At 40.2% G+C, this 21,587-nt stretch overlaps 2 protein-coding genes across 8 annotated transcripts in view; one reads left to right on the top strand and one right to left on the bottom strand.

Annotated features, from left to right (window-relative positions):
* Nucleotides 1–2,041: 2,041 nt before the first annotated feature.
* Nucleotides 2,042–14,884, bottom strand: mthfd2l (methylenetetrahydrofolate dehydrogenase (NADP+ dependent) 2 like). The gene is made up of 8 exons (XM_038704790.1): nt 14,727–14,884; nt 13,026–13,210; nt 12,683–12,805; nt 12,151–12,303; nt 10,056–10,163; nt 5,162–5,254; nt 2,965–3,090; nt 2,042–2,373 (listed from the first exon to the last, which is right to left on the bottom strand). Exons 1-8 carry the CDS (start codon nt 14,867–14,869, stop codon nt 2,258–2,260), a joined length of 1,047 nt encoding a protein of 348 aa, XP_038560718.1. The 5' UTR covers nt 14,870–14,884; the 3' UTR covers nt 2,042–2,257.
* A 5,165-nt stretch (nt 14,885–20,049) lies between these two features.
* slc20a2 (solute carrier family 20 member 2) overlaps nt 20,050–21,587 on the top strand; it is a 50,503-nt gene continuing 48,965 nt past the window's right edge. For 3 of the 7 annotated variants that reach the window (XM_038704032.1, XM_038704031.1, XM_038704028.1), the window contains exon 1: nt 20,053–20,332. The gene's annotated coding sequence lies outside the window, so the exon portion shown is untranslated. Of the gene's footprint in view, nt 20,333–21,587 lie in introns of all 7 variants that reach the window. The other 4 variants (XM_038704030.1, XM_038704026.1, XR_005442497.1 and 1 more) reach the window with 3 other exon arrangements.

Below are 21,587 nucleotides of genomic sequence, written 5' to 3' on the forward strand. Positions count from 1 at the left end.
GGTGATTACAGAAGGAAGGATTTTGACAACACAGGTAAAGAGAGGATGCATAGATAAGAAATATAGAGAAATACAGTGCTGTGAAAAAGTATTTTTCCCCTTCCTGATTTCTTCTATTGTTGCATATTTGTCACTTAATTGTGTTTTTCAATCAAGACTGAATTTAAGACAAAGATAACATGAGTAAACACAAAATTTTCATTTCATTTGATTTACTGAAGGAAAAAAAGTTATCAAACACCAAATGGCCTGTGTGAAAATTGTCCTCTTAGTTACTCATTCAACCAGTAAACCACACTGAATTGATAACCGGGTCCCTTTACATCCCAACAGTCATATATGGGGGTGGCAGGGGGATGCTTTGCTGCTTTAGGACAAGGACGACTTGCCATAATTGGCAGTCATGAATTTTGCTCTCTACCAGAAAGTTCTGAGGGATGATGTGCGGTCATTGGTCCATGATCTGAAGCCCAAGCACGACTGGAGAATGACACAAAAATGCGCAAAAAATTAATTGGTGAAAAGAAAATGTGCCTCCTGTTCACTTTCATTCTATGCGAGTGAATGGGCGAATAAAACATTTGCATGCAGTAACAAAGCATATTTACACAGAATCCAAGTGCACCTCTGAATGGTTCAAAATATATAAAATTAAGGTTTTGGAGTGGCCTAGTCAAAGTCCTGATTACCTGCCATACCCTGATTCATCTCCCCTGCACCTCGTTATCCCCTCTTCACTAGTGTTCTTGTGTTTGTCTGTCCCCCTTTGTTGTGCCAGTTTGTCTCGACTCCCTGTAGTAAGCGTCCCAGCATTCTTTTGTATTTCCTAGTGACAGTCAAAGACCTTTTGTTCTGTGAACCTCAACTCTGCCTTTCGCCCTTTGATTTGGATACTTTTGCTGTTTAGACTGACTTCCTGTGGACCAAACTTTGCCTGTCAGACTTGCTTTTGAGTCCTTTCACAGCGATTGCAGTTGTGATAAGTTCTGCAAAGTTGGCCAATATTCCTCCACAGCAATGTGAAAGACTTATCTCCAGTTATCCCAAGTATTTGGTTGCAGTTGTTCCTGCTAAAGGTGGCATAACCAGTTACTAAGTTTATGTGGGCAATTACTTTTTCTCATGGGTGATATGCGTAGGTGATAACTCTTTTTCTTTCAATAAATAAAATTAAAATCCAAAACTGTATTTTGTGTTTATTCAAGTAAATATGCAAAAATATGAGAAATTAGGAAGGTGACAAATACAGTATGGCCTGTACCTGACAGAAGCTGTAAAGACAAAGTGAAGCATTTTTTTACTGGATGGCAGCCAAACCTGGGATTTCTCCAGTGATGCTGGCCAACATAGTTGAGTTGCCCTCCAGTTGTTATTTGGAAATCTCATTTTATGCAAGAACCACTTTCTAATACACCCAATATAAAGGGGTTATGAGCTGTAATTACCAGCTTTAATAATGGTTAATACATTATTTACTCTAATACTTTATAGATCAGTCATTAATAAGAATAAACTTTGGTTTGTCAGGTTGTGGGAAATCCTTGCTTACACGTAAATCATAAAATGAATTCCCATTCTCCTTTGATGAATTTTTCAAGTGATATGTGATGAATAACAGCAAATCTGTGTGAGATAAAATAAGCATGAATCAAAGTCCCATTTTCCAAGTAACCTATAATAGATCTACTAAACTACTAACAAACTACTAATACTAACTAACCACAGTCAAACTTGCTCAACAGCCATTAACAAGGACTTGTTAAGTGATCAAACAGTCCACTGGAGGGGTCTCCCTGAGGAATTAAAGAGAACTAAAATGTGACCTTTGTTGCTTGTTATACCCTTCTCACTACAGTTTCCGCTGTTGAATAAAGGCAAAATGCCAAAAGAGTCACCGGTAAATCAGAAAAATACATTGTAGTATTTGCACAGCATTGTTTTTTTATTTAATATTCCTTTTCCAGTGAATCTGGATGTTCAAAAATGAACCAAAATGACTTCAGTAGAAAAAATATTAATCTAAATTCTTAAAAAGTGAACTGAAATAAATAACTTAAATAAATAAATGAACAAATTCAAAATATAAACAAAGTACATCATCAAGTAAGTTTCCCAGCAGATATGGAGTCTTTTTAAATAAACGTGTGTGTGCATAAACCTAAATTAAAGGATGCGTTTGTGTGTGTGTGTGTGTGTGTGTGTGTGTGTATGCATATTGTATATCATTCAACAAAGTGACCGGCTTTATTATGTGTGTTTAATGCATCAGTGCGTTTCTGGCAGCAGTCACAGTGTTCTTCATCAGCATGGCGACTGTCATCGGACCCACGCCTCCAGGAACAGGTGTGATGAAACCTGCTTTCTCCTTCACTCCTACAACAAGTCAAACAATTCACATGGAGTCAAGTCACTTTGAAGAACTAGAGCTATGACCGACAGATAATTATAAATCTATCTCTCTGTTTAGACTTGTATTTCTGTGGAACAACATTAAATACAGCAAACTACAGGACATTCAGAATTCAGAAATTTATTTGTCTGTGTTAATAAACTTGTAGTGTGTTAATCCTATTAGCACTGTGGTGAGAGCGGATATTTTCACAGACACAAAAAGCTACATTAAGGAAATCTAACATGATACACCAGTTTTGTAGAAATAAATTCATTTCTTTTCTTTTTATGCGTTTATTTTGTTTATATATTAGACTAAATGAGCTAAGAGAGCCTGTGTAACGAATAGAACTCGCCGCTCGTAAACATCTCCCAGTTGAAACTGTGTGGGGGTAGGCCCGAGCTTTACTGTCAGACTATCGCCTCTTGAGGTACAAGTGGTATTACACTACAGGACATAATGTTTTAAACCTTTTTTTACTGAAAGCTGCAGCTTTGTTCACTTTATTCGCAACACAGTTTCACAGAAACGTTCCTTTCTGAAGAATTTCTAATAACTTTTTGATTATTTACCCTCAAAGTCCACGTCACCGATGAGTCTGAGTTTTCCAGTTTTCGGGTCCTGTATCCGGTTGATGCCTACGTCGATGACTGCTGCACCCTCTTTCACCATGTCTGCTGTAATCAGGCCAGGAACACCTGTGCACAGAAACCAAGGAGGGGTTTACAGTTACAGAAGATACTAATTTAAAGCTTTGTTAATTGTTCCGAGAAAAAGATGTCCCCTCCCCCTCTGTTTGTGCATTGTGAGCATTATTCCTGGAGAACTACCTGGCCCCAAGTGTTGTGGTAACGTGATTAAACACAAATGAATTTAATGTGCACCTTGCGAGCTAAAGATCATCTGAAATTATTTAGATCTTTGAGATGAGACTTTGCCACAGGGTCCTTCTTCAACACAGCATCTCAAGACCAGGCAATAAAGCAGGACCTTGACAATGTGATTTAGTGCTGCAAATACCAAAGTTACAATTAATCAAACTGTTCGGCTGCTCATGCTGAACATGTTGACTCGACTCAGACAACCAGACATTAAAGTTCATCTGCAGACACTACATAACCCACAACCCACATCAGAATAGAGATAAACATTTCTGCTGGTTCCATAGAGTTCATATCAGCCACTGAATGGCTGAATGGAGAGTTTTCTTTTCCTATCTGTAGCGATGCTTTTCATCTCCTTTTAATCACTAGTAGAATACCATGACAATTACCACTTCGCTTCAGACTTAAAAGGCAGCATAGGAGAATAAGTTGATACCTCAGCCTCCTATGAAAACAGTTTTTGATAGTTGTACGCTGGGGTCCACATAATCATACAGCACAGTATAATTGATTTCCAAATGTCGGTGGATGAAAAGAAAATGAGATGCCCTAGACAGAGAGCTGCGTTTAGTCATCAGGGAAAGGCACTATAAACCGCCTTAGGCATATAAAGTTACTTTGGAGACTTTGGACTGATACTTCTGCCCCGCATTGTCTCACATTCCAGCTGCCACAGATCACTACTGTTTTTCAAAAAAGCTGTGACAGCAGTTGGAGCAGAGTCACAGATAACTATACCGAAACTTCAGGCAAGATCACATCAAGTGAGGGCTAGTGAGCACTTTCACAATTGTTCTTGCATGTTACGTCATCATGCCACGTAATTCCCTCTGTGTCAAAATAACGATATGGCATCTGATGCTGGCTCACACATTTTAAACTCTCCAGTTAAACAATGTCCAGTTATTCAAAAGTGAATACAAAGATGAAAGATAAAGTTATTACTTAGACTGTGTGTAAGTTTCCATTTGATTGTGCAGTGACCAAGTGCATCAATATCTCTACAGTAGTTGTGCTTACAAAACAACAGACAAATTTAATGGACATTGCTGGGCTCCCTGTTAGAGAGTGTACAGACACTGCAACCTTGCGTGAAAATAAAAGAAATTAGTTTTTGAAACAAATCAAAAAGGCAACAATCTGATTCAAAAATAGTTTATATTTACTTAATCGACTCTATTCAAAATTGTTGTGTACTTGTCAGATTTTAACAGTAATACAATATTACAGATTAACTATATAAAACCCCAAACCAAGTACCGATAACATTATTGATCAATACAAATTGCAATAAAATGACTAGTTGATTAATTTATTAGTCATTCTCTCGATACACCCAGTGCAGTGAGCATGCATTGCCTCATTCTCTTGGCAGTGTGCTCGATGGCAAATGACAGTTTTAACTTGGAAAACAGTGATATGGGGCGCTGAATTTGATTATTTGGGAAAACCGGTGGACGCCGCCAGAGCAGAGTGTTTCTGGGGGCTGATGTACAACAAGTGTTGTATGTGTAACATTCAATGGATGGCAGTATGGATTATTGTATTTACCTGAAGACCATCATCGATGAACAATAAATATTCAAACAAAAGGGCAAGTGCAAACAACATTATATCGTATCACACTGGAGTGGGCTATGGTGGCTGGGAGAGCGCCTCAATTAGATGCCTGTCTATGCAACCCTCAGTGGCTTTAAGTGGGGACTTAGCCACTACACCTAGTATTCAGAGCAGTATGAAGCCTGACCTTTCTGCTCTGAGGGATTACTTTTGCATACGCTTACCTCTTTATTTGAAACTTTATCCACATTTAATATAAACATCCAATATTGTAACATTATATATACATGAGAGAAAATGGTGATGGTGTCTGGGGTGTAATTACCTGCAGCTGCAATAATGATGTCAGCCAGGCGGGTTATCTCCTTCAGTTGTTCCTTCGGTGTACATCTGTGGGCAATGGTCACCGTGGCATCACCTGAGAGGAAACAGGACATTGGGAGTCAATTCACAAAAAGAAAAATCTCACCTACCTCAAGAGGTAATGAGCTCTGCACATTATTTAGGTTTTTATGTGATACTGTTGTGAGATATCTGGTGCTTAAAACAGTCAAAAATTATATATCAAAAACTCATCAGAAATGTTACTCAGACTAGGATTGGGCCGATAGAAGATGCCATCGTGCACCCCTGCCCCCCCAGCAAAAGAAATCTCAAATTTTCACATTATACCATCCTGTGAAAGCAGGTTTTAATGCCCACGAACATTCTTATCATTGTTTTTAAGTAGCCTATGCTTTGCACCTGCCTCTGAATTCTCTTCTTCCCACACTCTGACACACTCACACATGTCAGGAAAAACACCCCGGCTTGCCCCGCCTCTCTCTGTCTCTCTCGCCCCCCTCTGCTCCATTTTCACCATCAGTAGTATGTAACTCGTCTTTTTTCCGTATATTTCCTCCTGTGATCCGTTGTCACGGCAGCAGGTGAGCCGCACATCAGCTTATTAATGACGTAGCCAATCAAACAACTGAAATCAACATGTTCCCTACTGCTTTATCTGGTGCTCGCTTTAATAGTCTACCTTTTTTTTGTTTTACCGAGTGAAGTCTGCGCGAGAACACATGAGATGACTGCTGCCTCCTGCGCACCCGATGACATCGTCCATCCCGATGTTTCATTGTAGACATCGTCCGATGGAAATTTTGCAGATATTGCCCAACCCTAACTCAGACATTACTACAGTATGAAAGGTGTTAGAACTTGCTGTCCCTCTGCTGACACTTTATCCTGAAAACACAGACTGCCCCTGCTAACGTCATAACAAACTCTTGAAAAATCATGAAATATAACATTTACTCGGGGGGGAAAGAGCTGAGGCACCATATCACACAAAAAGTCTCATCCATCCATCCTCAACCGCTTATCTGGGGTTCGGGCTCGGGGGCAGCAGTTCCTCATGGATGACTTAGCTTCTTAGCTTCTCACCTCATCTCTAAGGGAGACATCAGCCACCCTCCTGAGAAAACCCATTTCGGCCGCTTGTACCCACAATTTATTTCTTTCGGTCATGACCCAGCCTTCATGACCATAGGTTAGGGTAGTAACGAAAATTGACCGGTATTGTTCCGGCTCTTTTCGTCACAACAGTGCGGTAGAGCGAATGCAATTCTGCCCCTGCTGCTCCGATTCTCCAGCCATCTCCCACTCCATTGTCCCCTCGTTCGCGAACAAGACCCGAGGTACTTGAACTCCCTCACTTGGGGTAAGGACTTATTCCCTACCCAGAGTGAGCACTTCATCGGTTTCCTGCTGAGAACCATGGCCTCAGATTTAGAGGTGCTGATCCCCATTCAAGCGGCTTCACACTCAGCTGCGAACAGATCCAGTGAGTGCTGAAGGTTACGGACCGATTGATGCTAAGAGGACCACATCATCTGCAAAAAGCAGCGATGAGATCCACAGCCCACCGAACCGCAACCCAACCCCCCCGCCTCGATACCCTGTTCATGAATATCACAAACAGGATTGGTGACAAAGAGCAGCCCTGGCGGAACAAGGGAACAATCACCCTGGTTTGCTCCTCCTTGGGCTAGTCATCCAAGATATCCCCTCCATATCCAAAGCTTTCAGCATTTCTGCTGGAATGAAGCTAATTGGGCTGCCATTTTGAATTTTCAGCTGCTACTTCATTTACTGCCCTTTACTGTTTTAAAGTGCCGGGACCAAGCAGCTATTTATTTAAAACAAAACATTGAAATTATAATTTAGGTTATTATTATAATAATGTAACATTTAAACCTTTTAGAACATTTTTTTCATACACAGGTGTTCCTGGCCTGCCATTGTTTTCATTTTCACAATTATTGACAAGAAAGTTAATCCAATCTTACTGTTTTTATTTGTTTTTGTTTTATTTCATTTATCTGTCTGCCTCTTCTAAGGAGGTTTCAGTGACTGATTGATCACACTTAGTTCACTCAGCAGTAAATAGTCAGAGAAGTGTTCCGTAGTGTATAAAAGAAAAGTCAGTCAGAGTATTTACAAGCTTGTAAAAGTAGAAGCAAGCAGCTTTTGTTCAAAGTATGTAATTTGTTAGTGCTGCGAGCAAAACAAAATTCCACCCCAATTGAACTGAGTTGACATGAACAAGTTTCAGATGAGGATTTCTCACAACCACATAAAATCTAGAGAACCTGCATAGCTCAATAGAACTATGGACTAGCCAAAGATAAGAAAAACAGAAATGATTATATATATAATTTGTGTGCACACACTCTAAATATATTTTTTATTATAGCCTGTCTATTATAATTGTGTTAACTATGTTAGACTTGAGCCTGAAATTCTCTTCAAAACTTCAAAACAGTGCTGCATCCTCCAGCACACTTTGTGGCAGGTGGTGGTGGGGTAATGACAGTGCCAGCAGGAGTACAGGTGTGAGATTGCAGTGGGATGGCATCTATAGGAAGCTGAGAAAGAGTTGGAAATCAAAGGAAAGGCAAGTCGCAGCACATCAAGCCTAAAGGTCACATACCTAAAAGGAGCGTGTGTATGGAAGAGAGAAAAAAAGAAGAGACCTGATCCAAATTTTCATAAAATTGGACTAGGTGCTTGTTTTTAGCTTCATGGCTTATGTTGGTGCACTTTTGACAGCCTTGTATTTCAAGGAATAGTAATGCACAAAATTCTACTTCGGCTATGTTAAAAATACAAGTTCTACATCTTTTAAGATGTATCTGGGTTTGACATGCTTTCACTTGCTTAGTTTCCAGGTCAATAAAACACACAATGGAAGGTTATCTAAGTAAACTTGGTGTGTTGACAGTTGGCTTTGCAAATAATAGCAAAATACAACCCCTGGATAGCTTATAAGCTTTAACAGTTCAAGCCTAAGGTTTTTAAACATCTAAAAGAAAGGGTTTGTTTGGGTTAAGGATTTTCTTTTACGTTCCTTTAAATCCTAAAATACAATTGATTTTAAAGTCCCTTTACTTAATTACAAAGCCTAAAATAATCTAGCACCCTAATATATATCAGCAGCTGCCTTACAATTTATGTCAAGAACAAGAGATTTTCGGAAGAATTCTCAGCCTTTTCAGCCTGTTCTGCTGCCTTTCTTTGACAAGTTCCTAAAGTGGAAATCTGGTGAGGCTGCTTTCTGTTTTTATGGCACCCTCTCCTTGGATCTTAGAACAGCAAACTCCTCCTGCTGGCATGTTTTAAAAGACGTTATAGACAAATCTATTTACTTGGCTTTTAATTTGGGTTGACTTTGCTGGTATAATTTTATTTTTATGTGTGTTTGTTTATTCTATTGCCTTTGCTATTTATTATTGGTATTTCAATTAACCTATTGTTATTCTGATCTTCTTTTGTTAAAACACAAAAGAAGTTATTTATTACATTCACTAGTCTATGTGAAGCCTGAGAAGGGCAGATCAATAGTTTTCCAACAATCTCTTCCTTTTTATTCTCTGACAGACGTGTTGTGGTAACTCAAAGGGGTGTTCTGGTTTGTTATAATGTTGAATGGCATGTATCAGAAGCATTAATTCAATTCAATTCAATTGATTTGGCAATTGCGCCAAATCACAACAACAGTTATCTCACAGCGCTTTTCATAAAAGAGCAGGTCTAGACCATACTCTCATACTCATATGATGCTATTTACAGAAGCCCAACAGTTCCCACCAAGAGCAAGCACTAGGCGACAGAGGCAAGGAAAAAACCTCGAGCAGAACCATGGCTCAGGGTGGGCGGTCATCTGCCTCGACCGGTTGGGGTGAAGGGGGGGGGGAGAGAGAGAGAGAGAGAGAGAGAGAGAGAGAGAGAGAGAGAGAGAGAGAGAGAGAGAGAGAGAGAGAGAGAGAGAGAGAGAGAGAGAGAGAGGGCAGGAGAGGAACAGAGAAAAAGAGAGGGATGGAAGGAGAGAGAGGGGAGGGAGGCAGCCTACACAATATACACACAGAGGTACAGACAGTAAAGGTGATGTTGCTATAGACTAAATGAAACAATGATATAATGATAACAATCGTAATGTTAATGATTACATTACATTACATACTCAATCTGGATAAGACCACTACAATTTCACCAGCAAAGCAACCCATGACACAGCCCTCTTAGTGATGGATAGCGGGGGACAGCCAATTCAGTCAAATTACCTTTATGTCCGATGAAGGTGCAAAGATCACTTTTAGGTGACGACCTTCCAAAAGATTATAACACCCAGCACTTTAATCCATCCACATTTCATATTCTGTATTCTTAAAGGAATAGATTTAGAAACAGCTAGCCTGGCAGCACAGTAACAAAATCTCCTCACCAGCACCTTTAGAGCTGGCTTATTAACAAGTTATGTAGTTGATTTGTTATAGTGATATACTTTTAACAGGTCAAACATATCTTGTTGCTTCATCTAAACAGAAAATTCCACACAATGCCTTTCCAAATCCTCTCCCTTCTTCCTACACCCTTATAAGGACATTTGATCTATCTGTAGGCGGTGCACAATGCCAAAAGTCTCAGCCTGTTTGAACTTTTCATTCACACTCCCTGTTTTTTTTCCCCCCTTTAAACTCTTCCGGCAGGATGTGCATCAGCATTTAACGCCTGATTAAAAGAGTGAGCAGCAGCTAGTCCCGACAAAAGCTTTAACCATCAAATATCTTTCAGGGAAAGCCAAGATGGTGCAATGTAATTGGCCAATATCAGCAGCACAGCAATTATATTACAATTCTGACTCATCTGAAACACACAGACACACACACACTTACCACCGGGGCGTTCATGGTTGCGATCAGTGTGCAGCAACATTGCGATGGGCATTCCAACATTTTTGGAGCGACCAGCGACCAGCACATTCTTTCCCACTGTCTCAATACCTACACAAAAACATTTTTCATGGGTAAATTTTCAACACGTTATGAATGAGTGACTGTGTTGCTGAGGTGAGACAAAAGTATGCAAGCTGCAAAATTGTGTGATAAGCACAAAACGACTGAACACACGGGCGTGTGGAGAGAGGATGCACCACAATGTCTTTGACAGTTACTACATCTATTACCAGCCGACACCAAAGCCATTAAGGTGAATGATATTAGGAGGACAGGTATGTGTTTATCAGACCTGTTACCTCCGTTTGCTGATAAGGTTTATGTTAAATGTATGGATGTTTTCCAGTTGTGTTGTCAATTAACAAACACAGTCTATGAAACGTTCTATGTGGATTCATTTATTTACATCTTTAGTCAGTTCTTTATGTTTTATGCATGAATTATCTGTGTAATGACAGTATTATTTCTCACCTTCCCCAATCAACTTGTTGACTTAATTTAAAATTCAGAAATCCAAGTAACCTTAAAAGGCTGTTGAAGACGGAAAAAAGCTGGTATTCTTCAAAAACATTCTTCAAGCAATCTTAGGTATTGCAAGGAGATAGGGTACATTACAAGCCTTTATTTAGCCCGGCATCTTCATGGTTAAATGGTTTAAAACCTTTTTCAGGTGTGGTAGGATATGTAATCTTTGGGACTCGATAAACCCGTAAATTATTCAATTACTAAACATACTGCCTGGAGTCTTTGTAACAGCCGAGCATTCAGATGGACAAGTAGATTACAGTGCAGGACTTGCTTTACTGGAAAGAACATCTCAAACTATCTCAACCTGATGGTCAACACTGTCTCTACTCCTCCCTGCCCAAAAAGCCCAGCAGTGGGACTGAGAGAGAGAGAGAGAGAGAGAGATTCACACTACTATCCTCAACACATTCTTAAGGGACAACAGAAAGAATCCCAAGCTGCTTAAACAAGTCTCACGTGGGTATTGCAAATATTCTCTGCTTGCTGATAGATAGTAACTGATAGTGGAAACAGCCATCAGGCTCCCTCATTCCTCCACAGAGGACACGTATCATCAATAATACTATCATTGATCATATTAAACACAGCATCCAAGCATTGCCCTCTCACACTCTCACAGAATCTTTATCCCTGATTTATGGAAGAGGCCTCTTGGCAACAACAGTTACCAAAGCTGAACTAACCAGCAGTGGAGTTTGACTGAAGGTTGAACTCTCGTTGTGCATGAACAACAACACTCTTTACTGGGTTTCAAGAGTAAGTGCTTCCCCCACACTTCACATGGGAGACAATTGTCCATACAGTATTGGAACTTTTATTTATTATAGCTGTAACCCTTTTTATTTCTTGCATGGCATCTCAGAGCAGTCAGAAACCACACAGCATACAAATGTCTCTCTTAACAAGTTTCTTTCAGAAAGTATAGTTTGTTTGACTAGTTTGTGATAAAGAGCCAACACACTGCATTTCCCTGCTTACATACAGTTGACATAGCACATTTAGCCAAAGTTGTTAATTGACAGATTATTTAAATCCTGACTTGGTAGCGAAGTTGAATGAGTCTTCCAGCGCATTTCCACAGATTTTAAGTGCAAGTGGGAAAATGATTGTTAGGCGCCATCTCGTGGGCCAGACATAAAAAGACATAGCAGCTCCTCACTTTGAGTCCAGAATTGACTTAAAATGTTGTAACTGAAGATCAAACATACTGAGGTGTGGTGAAGAGCATATGAACACAGTGTGAGTTACAGAGCACAATTGCAGTAAAGGAAAGCAATTTACTGTAAATGTGTTTTTATTAAGTAATATTAAGATTGATACAAATAAAATTAATAATACAATAAAGTAATGATAAAGACTAAATTAACAGGTTTCAATATTCAACATCATTCAGTTTAATAGGTTATTCATTGTCCGCTATGGGATTATTTTTTTGCAGCAAAGTAAAAAAAAGAACAGACAAACACTATGAAAACCAGGTTACAAAACAGAGGTTTTTGTGGTTTACCTGCTCGTTTGATGATCTCCCAAACAGCTGCAGGTGTGGCAGGCACCATGGATCTCTGGTCCAGACACAGCTTACCAATATTCACAATATGGAAGCCATCCACATCCTTCTCTGGAGCGATGGCATTACATACCGCTCGCTCATTGATGTGATCTGAACAGGGAAGGGAGTAGGACAGATACTCAATGATATTACATATAATAAGGTGCGGAACATAACGGCTAATTGTTGACCACCATATCATACAGTGGGACTACATGCTGTTCTAAATATACAATATGTGGATGTTTTCAATATTGTCAGTCAACTTAAAAAATCAAGTGTAAGAAACAAAGAAAGCTTTAACAATAATGTAAATGTACTTATTTAACTACGAGCCACCTTGTTCCAATTTTCATATAGCATGTTTTTCACGTTAAGAAAAAACTACCAATCACTGTAGTGAAAATGTAACTGCACAGAGCAACTAATTTATTTAACTTTGATGTCATGTGAAGAAAATCTGATGTGCAGCTGCGCCTCCTGTGTTTACCGGGAAGTGGCAGCTGCACCAACAGGCCGCTGACCCTCCAGTCACGGTTCATCTTGTCAATCAGCTCCAGCAATTCCTCCTGGGAGACCGAGCTAGGCCGCACCACTGTGTCACTGGAAATACCTTGAGAGCACATCACACACACTCCATGTTATCATGTGTATGTTAGTTTGCAGTTGTGTGATAATACACTACATTACACTAATTTTGCTTATGAAAATGTGTTTATCCATGTGTGTACATATATATATATGTGTGTGTGTGTGTGTGTGTGTTACAGTATGCTTGTTGATCTGCATGATACATATTATGCATACAGTGTTACGTAATGCTCATATCTGACCCAGGATGCTGGCTGCCCGGGTCTTGTTCCTAACATAGGTACGACTGGCTGGGTCGTCCCCCACTAAGACCACTCCTAGGTGGGGTCTCATGTTGCCCTGAGCTACCAGCTCTTCCACATCACGCTGGATTTCTCTGTGGAGCTGACGAGCCAACTCTGTGCCCGAAATCACCACAGCAGCATGCCTGGAGGGGTAAATTGTAAAGGCATGAATGAATACACATATAGAGCACACGCAACATCACAGGTTGCAAAACAGAAATAACACCAAAAAGATATCTAACACATTATTCCAAATAAAGAAAAACAGAGACGACTAGTCATCAGGAACAATTCATAACTGATGAATCTGAATCAATTCATTGGTTTCCCAATATGTTTGAGTTCAAGGTGATAAGAACAACAAATCATACTGTACAGCACAACATACATGTGACCACCACAACATCTGTGAAATTAATCTGTATCATACTTGGTTATGTGAATGCTATTACATCTGGCAAATCAGTGTAAATACCCTTTTGTAAGGTAAACAATTGATTATATAATGTGTGGGAACATCAACTCAACACAACACATTTGTAATCATGGGACTGGGTCTGTCCTAATCCTTCCTCTCTTTAGGGGTGGAAGTTTCAGTGTTGTCCACCACTTTGGTCCAGGGGAGGAATATCTCAGTAACTATTAGATCGATTGCCATGAAATTTGGTCCAGATCACGTAGTGCTAGTCCTCAGGGGACAAGTTCTACTGAAGCTGGATGAATTGTCTTAACTTTTGTGATCCCTAAACGTTTCATCAAGCGCCACCATGAGGTTTTAACTTCAATATGCCTATTACACTGGTTTGTGGGTAAATACTTGAAAAACGAACATTCCCATCTGCCGCAGGTGTAACGTTACTTTTAACGTTAGTCTACATACATTTGTTAATTTGCAGATTTAAGTTAGCTAAGATAGTTTCACAACAGCACCTCAGAGGCGTAACGTTAATACACCTACTGATAAAAGCACTATTTTGTTGTTTTAGCTAAAGTGTACAAGCTACTAAAGCTAAGAATTTTGATTTATATGCTATTTGATTCATTTGGTCAGACGGTCTAACGTTAGCCATTTTCTGAAGAAACCCCCACAGCCGTGGGCTTTGTAAGGGAAACGACTAACGTTACTAACGGTAAGTTAGGAACGACAGTAACGTTAACGAATTGACGTTACTCTTTTCCTGTCTACTTTTGATTTTGAATGATTTATGATCTTGTTTTTTAAATGATTAACGAGACATCTGTGTGTTAAGAAAACCAAATTACTGCAGAATAAGCGGGATTATTAGGGCCGGTGATTCACCTTCATTCAGTCTTAACGTTAGCTAACCGTCCTCTAGCAACAGCAGCTGCCAACATTTTACAAATAACGTTACCGCGTTCTTAAACGTTAAGATGCAACGGGCGAATCTGCAGGGAGTTATGCAACATTAATTGTGACACATTTTTTGACAGCATTGTCCATTAATTCAGACCTGTAAATGACCTCCCAAAGGGACGTCCGCTAAACATGCCCTCTCTACCGTGAACGGTGAAATCGGCTGTCAATCACCATCCTCTGGCACGTGACGGTACACACGCCTTCACCGGCGCTGAAGCGCCGCTCATCCCTCGGCAGAGTGCATTAAGAGAAAAAACCGTTTTGAACGTGGTGCCATTTACCTCGTCGCCGACTGGTGTAGATGTCTCCTTTGACTCTCGCATTTTCTGTGCATACGCAGTGTGGCCCGGCAGCAGTTATGGTGTAACGTTAACGGGTTACAAATCCTGAAGGAGGAGCGTAGCGGTGAAACAGAGGCCGCCATGTTTGTGTGTGCGTGTGTGTTGTAGAGCGTGTGTATGTTGTGCGTGTGTGCGTGCACGAGATGGAGAAAGGGGGGCAGGGTAGCGTACAGACAATAAATCTAGTGAATGATGGGGCTACATCATACCTTTGCTTATGAGGCAGAGGGATTTCTTTATTTCTTTATTCATGATAAAACTGCTGTAGGCCTAGTAAATACACAGCTGCAAACATAAAGAGGGCCTACCACATATTTGAAAAGTAACTAAGTAAATACTCAAGTACATTTAAGTACATTTATTCACAGTTAAAGTGAAAGATAATTAAAATGAATGAAGTGATAAGGAAAACATGATAAGGACTGTTTGGTTACCCCTGCTGTGTCCATCTGTTCAGGTGATGTTGAAGCTGCATGAATATACAATTTTGTGTCGGAAAGAAAGATTCAACACTTTAGAAAGATGTGGAAAAATATACTGTATATATACACGTATGTAACAAGCTTTGAAGAAGTTTTTCTATGATTATTACAGATACAATTCTATGTCTTACTGTATATTGGAGGATTTGTATGCAAACTGCATCAGTCGCAGTATGTTGTATAGTATGTAAGTGACATAAACTATGAATTCTTCCTGTTTTGGGCTCTTATTACATGGCCACGGATTTAAGGGTAAATCAAAGTTTAACCATATAGAAATATAATTTAAAGTAGATGAAGTCACAACCAAAAATGAAAAGCAGTGATTGTCACAGCTGTGTCATGTTTTGCCACAAGATGGCAGCAAATATTTGGTGCATTTAACTGAACTGAAAATAAGATGCTTGACATTTCAGAAAATGAGCATCAGGTGTGCACTCAGAATATAATGTACAAATCACACCTATGCCAAGTATCTGGGCCACATTAGCTTGTATAAAGGTAAGTCTATATTGGCAGCAAGAGTCGCTGGCCGTTACCTGTATCCTGTAGCTCCCGGGAAAACATGTAAAACAAATTGTTCTACAGCCCAAATTGATGGAAAAAGAACAAGGACTGTGGCCATAAGATTGCTGGTTTAGCCAGACCGATCAAGAAAATGGTGGCAGGGTAAACATGTCACTTACACAAGCCCGTCTCCTACAAATTACATTCATATGCAACTAAGAGAAAGGTGCTTGCTGGATGCTTGGGTGTGAGCACAAAGCCATTTGCTTGGGACTTTTTATCCTGTCTCATGCTTCAAGTCAATCAAGTCAGAATATTTTCCCTATTCTATAACAAGTGTGAGTTGTCTAAACATAAACATCAAAAATGTGGATATTAGATTTAGAAGTTTTATTGACAAGTAGGTTTACAATACAAGGAATAGTTTGTTTGGTATTTTGGTGTATGGTAAGAATAATATAATTGTAAGATAATCATAAGAACAGTTTCTTTCTGTATACTGTGGCGTGAGGTTTTGGTTAATATTGTTACAATATGAACATTTTATCATTATATTGATCCAAATGTAACTTGGGCCAGACAAGAGGTTATGCAGCACATATGCACACAGAAAAATCACACATGAAATTCAGGTTTTCAGTTTAAACCTTCAAAGTGAATTCACCTACAGGAGTATGTGGTTTTGGAACATTTCACATGTGAAATAACATTTTATACATCAAATGTAAAATTTTACATGTGAAATGTCTGGAAACCTCACATGAACCTCGCAGAAATGCAATTTACAGGTAATAATCCACATATACATAAACAGTGTGCCTGTATGTTAATTTACAAAGTGAAATGTCTGAAAAGCACGTGCCTATGAATTTTCCACACATGAAAAGGGCTCCATAAGTTCTTAACAATCCGTCCTTCGGATGAGACGTTAAACCGAGGTCCTGACTCACTGTGGTCATTAAAGATCCCATGGCACCTGTCGCAAAGAGTAGGGGGTTCCCCGGTGTCATGCCAAAATTCCCAACCTGGCTTTCTCCATCTGGCCATCTAATCATCCCCCATAGTTATTGGCTCAATGTTTCCCTCCCTCTCTGCCTCAAGCTGATGTGTGGAGAGCGTTCTGGCGCTAAATGGCTGCCGTGCATCACCCAGGTGGGTGCTACACATTGGTAGTGGTTGAGGTGAGGCCCCCCACTTCACTGTGAAGCGCTTTGAGTTTCAATGATAAAGCGCTATATAAATGTAATGCATTATTATTATAATAGTGACTATTGGACTTACATTCATCAGGTGGCCGGAAAGGCGACTCCAAATGAATGCTAATGTTGCTCTGCATCTCTAAGGTAATACCATGTCAATTTGTTTTCATTTTGTTGTACTACCCATTGCAGCCTAACTAACATGAACCAACTATCTTTACTGTCATCATTGTGAGCAAGATATATACAGAAACTAACACTATAGTAACTGTTCAAGTAAGGACTAAGCAATCTGGCTGTGGGTTATGTAATTTGATTCCAGCATATGGGTGTTAAAAAGTTTATTAAATAAAGTTCAGCAAATAGTGCAGTTGCCAACTGGAGCTCAACATGGTATGAAAGAATCCAGGAAAGCAAGAACAAAGAGGATCAATTTCCTGTAACTGTGATGAAGCTGTGATATTTGTTGTGTGACTGTTAAAGAGCAGACAGCACATCAGAGGCACAAGATTAAGTGTTCGGTGGACAAGCGCTACTGTGAAAGAAAAAGACTTCAATACATTACATTACATTTACCAGCTTCTAAACAGGGTCGCTACACTTGAGTGAAGCACAAGCAGTGAAATAGCTCTTCTCATAAAATTGGATCATCTTTGAAAAAGATGTGACAACGTTGGGCAGTTTTTGATGTAGCATGCGGTATTTGAATCCCTCTCTTAAGACCAGGCTGCTGCTGCAGCCTCCTCGTAGTTTTTAGCAAGACTTCTCATTATATACAATTGGAAATAGCTCTCCAGATCCTTTACTTAAGTAAAAGTAGAAATACAATTGTCTGAAAATACTCCATTGCAAGTCAAAGTCCTGAAAAAGTGTAACAGAAGTATTATCAGCAAAATGTAATTAAAGTATCAAAAGTAAAAGTACTCATCATGCAGAATATCTCCTTTCACAGTGTCTTGCACATTACAGTATTCTGTTTTTATCACTAACAAATGCATATAATAATATACTAGTAGCTATCATGAGTATGGTGTTTCATTAAATCATATACCGTAAAACTTCTGTTAATAGCCTGGGCTTTTATTTGGTTAAATATCTGAACTCACCCTGCCTACATTTGGGACAGGCGTCAATATGAGGCAGGCATGAATTATACTTTGGCGAACCAAATGATTGAACTGTGGAGAATCTAACCGACCTACCTAATGTGTATCATGTCCATACTGACAAAAGTTTAAACATTTATAGTTGTATGCACAATCTAAGCAGCTTAGTACTAGCTCAAGCAGGTGACCTGGTGGGCTTTAAGAGGTTTTATACATCCATAGAACTTCTATAAAAACCAGATCAGGTGTCTAATTGAAAAATGCGTTTATTTGTCAAAACATGTAGCCACACCTGGCCAGTAAAAGAGACAGACGTCTACTTGGGACTAGGCTTTCAATTTTGCATTAAGCATATCATATGTTTTTTATGTAAAAAGTAACTATAAGAGTCAAATAAATGTAGTGGAGTTAAATGTATGTCACAATTAAACTTAATACAGTACTTTAGTAAATGTGTACTTAGTTATTTTCCACCACTGCCCTCCTCCTATGCATAGCTGCTGGGTAGACAAGCTGATGGTTCATCTGAAGCTGGACAAGCTTTAATACACTTTCAGGGCTTGATTAATAAATCCCATGAAGTATGGCAACCATCCCTGGACTACTGGGATTTATGGACTACTCACAACAGTCATTGTGAGTGCTGGACAGTTCTTCAGGGGACATGGTGGATGATATCCAGGAAACCAGGGGGCTTTGAAATTATATGTAAATGTTGAAAAACCCTGTGACATTTAAATATATAAATTGCTATTTTATTCTCTATGTGGTGAGCATTAAATAAGTAAATCTGCTCACAGACCCTTAAAAGATTTCACACACATTTGTTGTTAGGAGTCTATGCAGAGAGAGTTGGCCAACAGGCTAAAATACTGTTTGCTGTTGTCTGGTAATATGTTGTCATGACCTTGTGTGGGTTGAGAACAATTGTATGGCTGTTAATGTGGAATAATAAGGTAGGCCTAAGAGCAGCTGTTCCACCCTACTACTAGCTGAAGGGAACAGTCATGTCTCAACAAGACATAGCATTTATACAACTCAAAAGGGAAATTATTTCTCAGATCACACATACCAGTGTGCCTACCATAGCATTCAAACTGTGGGGCCACTTAGGAGGGATTTTAGGGTGACAACTGGAAACATTTGAGGTTAATTATTCTATACATCTGAATGAAACTAACAAATATCTGTACTGTAAATTTATATCATACAGTTGAAGCAGGTAATAACCAGCCCAAACGACCCCTCCTTTCTCTCTCTCCCACCCACTGTTGTTGACTCTCCGGGTTGGTTACGTAACACATTGGTGCCTTGCGCACGTGGCCACAGTCATAATAAATAGCCAACATTTTAACGCATTAACCGTTACCATCGACCCAGTGATCACACCGTCCACACGCGACCCACAATTTTACTTTTGAGGCGTATAAAAACTAATTCTGGTCATATAACCGATCCCCCCCTTTTACAAACACACACCAAAAACACAGATTCCTCTGCTCAGCACGGGTCCTTTCGGTCTTAACCATAACAATAATCCACAATGAAAGCACACTGTGGGCAGGGCAGCGCACAGGACAATGTGTTTGTTCTTAATTAGATGTGAAGGTACATTCAGTTCCTGTACTGTTGTGTCATCTTTGCTCAGGGTAAAAAATACATGAAGTGGTCTTTCTTTTATTTCTAGGCTCCGAGGGGCTGTCTGAGAGAAGGAAAATCACATGAATCTACGCGCGCCATGTAAAGCAAAGTTCGGGTTTGGACACTGGGAATACCCACACATTCCTGCTTTTTAAAGAAAACGTTAGATAAGGTGACCACTCGGATAGTCTAGAATAATCCAATCAGATTTAAGCTAAATGCGCCCCGGTCAAACACAGCCTTAAGACTTGTAGCCAATTTGTTCATTAAGCAATATCAACACACATCTCTCCCCTCTCTCCTTTCCTGTCTCACGCTATCCACCCCCTCCCCCCTTTCATCACATAGGCTAGCTGTCATCCTGAGCACTGTAGAGACGACCGCTCAGTCGCTAAACGCTCGGATGACGAGAGCAGCAGGCGACATTCAGGTCATCATGGTCGCATGAGTCGGGGGCAACCATTCCGAGGGGACGACAGCCACTGCTGGAATCCGTGACATTTTCGACGCAGCCCACGGAGGACGGTTCTGGGAGAGTACAGGCAGAGACACAGAGGCGTGGACGCGGAGAAGAACGGCACATTCCCCCCTAGTGTTGTCCTGTTTCGTTGGTATGTAACGTTACATCTTGTCTGACAACAGCACCAAAAAAACACCGCTGCCCTTGTGTGTTTTTACCCCTTCGACTGGGTTTCTGTCTTGTTTAGCCACTTTCCTCGCGCATTTCTTTGTGGTGAGTCTGTGCGGACTGGCTTCTGAGGAGGAGGAACGGGGCCTGGTAAGCGTGAACCACAGCGTAAAAACCGAAATGTCTGCATTTAAATCAGCTGCTGCAGCTCACAGCCACGCAGTATTTTGATTTGTATCCGTGTAGCGTTGACAGGGATACCTGTGAATGTCGCATTTCTCCACATGTGACTACATTTTGTTTTAGCGTGCTCGTCATGTTTGCCACTGGTCGCGCACTACTAAAACAGTGAATGGAGCCGCCACACGTGTGACTCCACATCGACGGAGTATCTCAATAGCAGCAGTTCAGAGACTGATGGCCTGTCCACCGGTCTGAACCAGTGTGGGAAGGTGGACAAGCCAAGCAAAGGCGAGCACTTGGCCCACAGCGCTGCTGTAAACGACCGTCTAATCACTTGGCTGTTAATCACGCGAGTTCATTACACTCTGTTTAGCTTTTCTTGAACGAACGGACACTGTTTGAAGGGTCGACAACTGGGCATGCGCACCATTGCCACTACCGCTCCATTGCCCAATAACAATAAGAAGTTGGGACTGGCCTAATCCAAAGATATCAGAAGTGCCTCACTTTGCTTAAAGATTGTATTGTCAATGTGCAAGTGTGTCGACTTTGATTTTTAACTGTGAGTGGTGTAGTTGTAGCCAGTCAGATGGCACAGGCAAGTAAACCTGATATGTTCATCTACAGATGTGTATCTGTAATGGCAAGCCATACAACATGTCCCTGTTGCTGAAGCCCCGGCTTGTTCAGGGCGGGTCTCTTCCTTTGTCACTATAATCTATTTGACAGCAAGAATAATCACTGGAAACACAACTTATTTTCAGTATAACAGGAATTACAGGAGCACTCTGAAAAATAAGTATAAAGATCTCTAGAAATACTGCGCTGTTATTACAAGTAACAGTAGTGAAAATGTTACTTAAAACTGGAGTGCAGCACTTTTCCATATAAATGAACGGCTGTTACATTCAAGCCCCTGCTAAAAGAGTTCACACAATGCTGATTAAACTATCACCGCCAAATAAATCTCTCTGGATGAGCAGTGTACCAGAGTTTTTAAATCTGGTGTCTGTGGCGATATTCCCACGCTGGCGCACCGGCAGGGATGTGTTTTA

Source organism: Micropterus salmoides, unplaced genomic scaffold (genome assembly GCF_014851395.1).
Source record: "Micropterus salmoides isolate LMB-PRFRI ecotype aquatic unplaced genomic scaffold, ASM1485139v1 Ms_hic_scaffold_7, whole genome shotgun sequence".
In the NCBI taxonomy this organism is placed as follows: Eukaryota; Metazoa; Chordata; class Actinopteri; order Centrarchiformes; family Centrarchidae; genus Micropterus; species Micropterus salmoides.

What these genes read in the sequence shown, in the direction of transcription:
- mthfd2l (XM_038704790.1), bottom strand. Translation starts at nt 14,869, where the DNA reads ATGGCGGCCTCTGTTTCACCGCTACGCTCCTCCTTCAGGATTTGTAAC. An exon ending in CTACACCAGTCGGCGACGAG is followed by an intron (nt 13,211 to 14,726) that starts GTAAATGGCACC and finishes TTACCCCTCCAG; the next exon opens with GCATGCTGCTGTGGTGATTT. An exon ending in CCGGGCAGCCAGCATCCTGG is followed by an intron (nt 12,806 to 13,025) that starts GTCAGATATGAG and finishes TGTGCTCTCAAG; the next exon opens with GTATTTCCAGTGACACAGTG.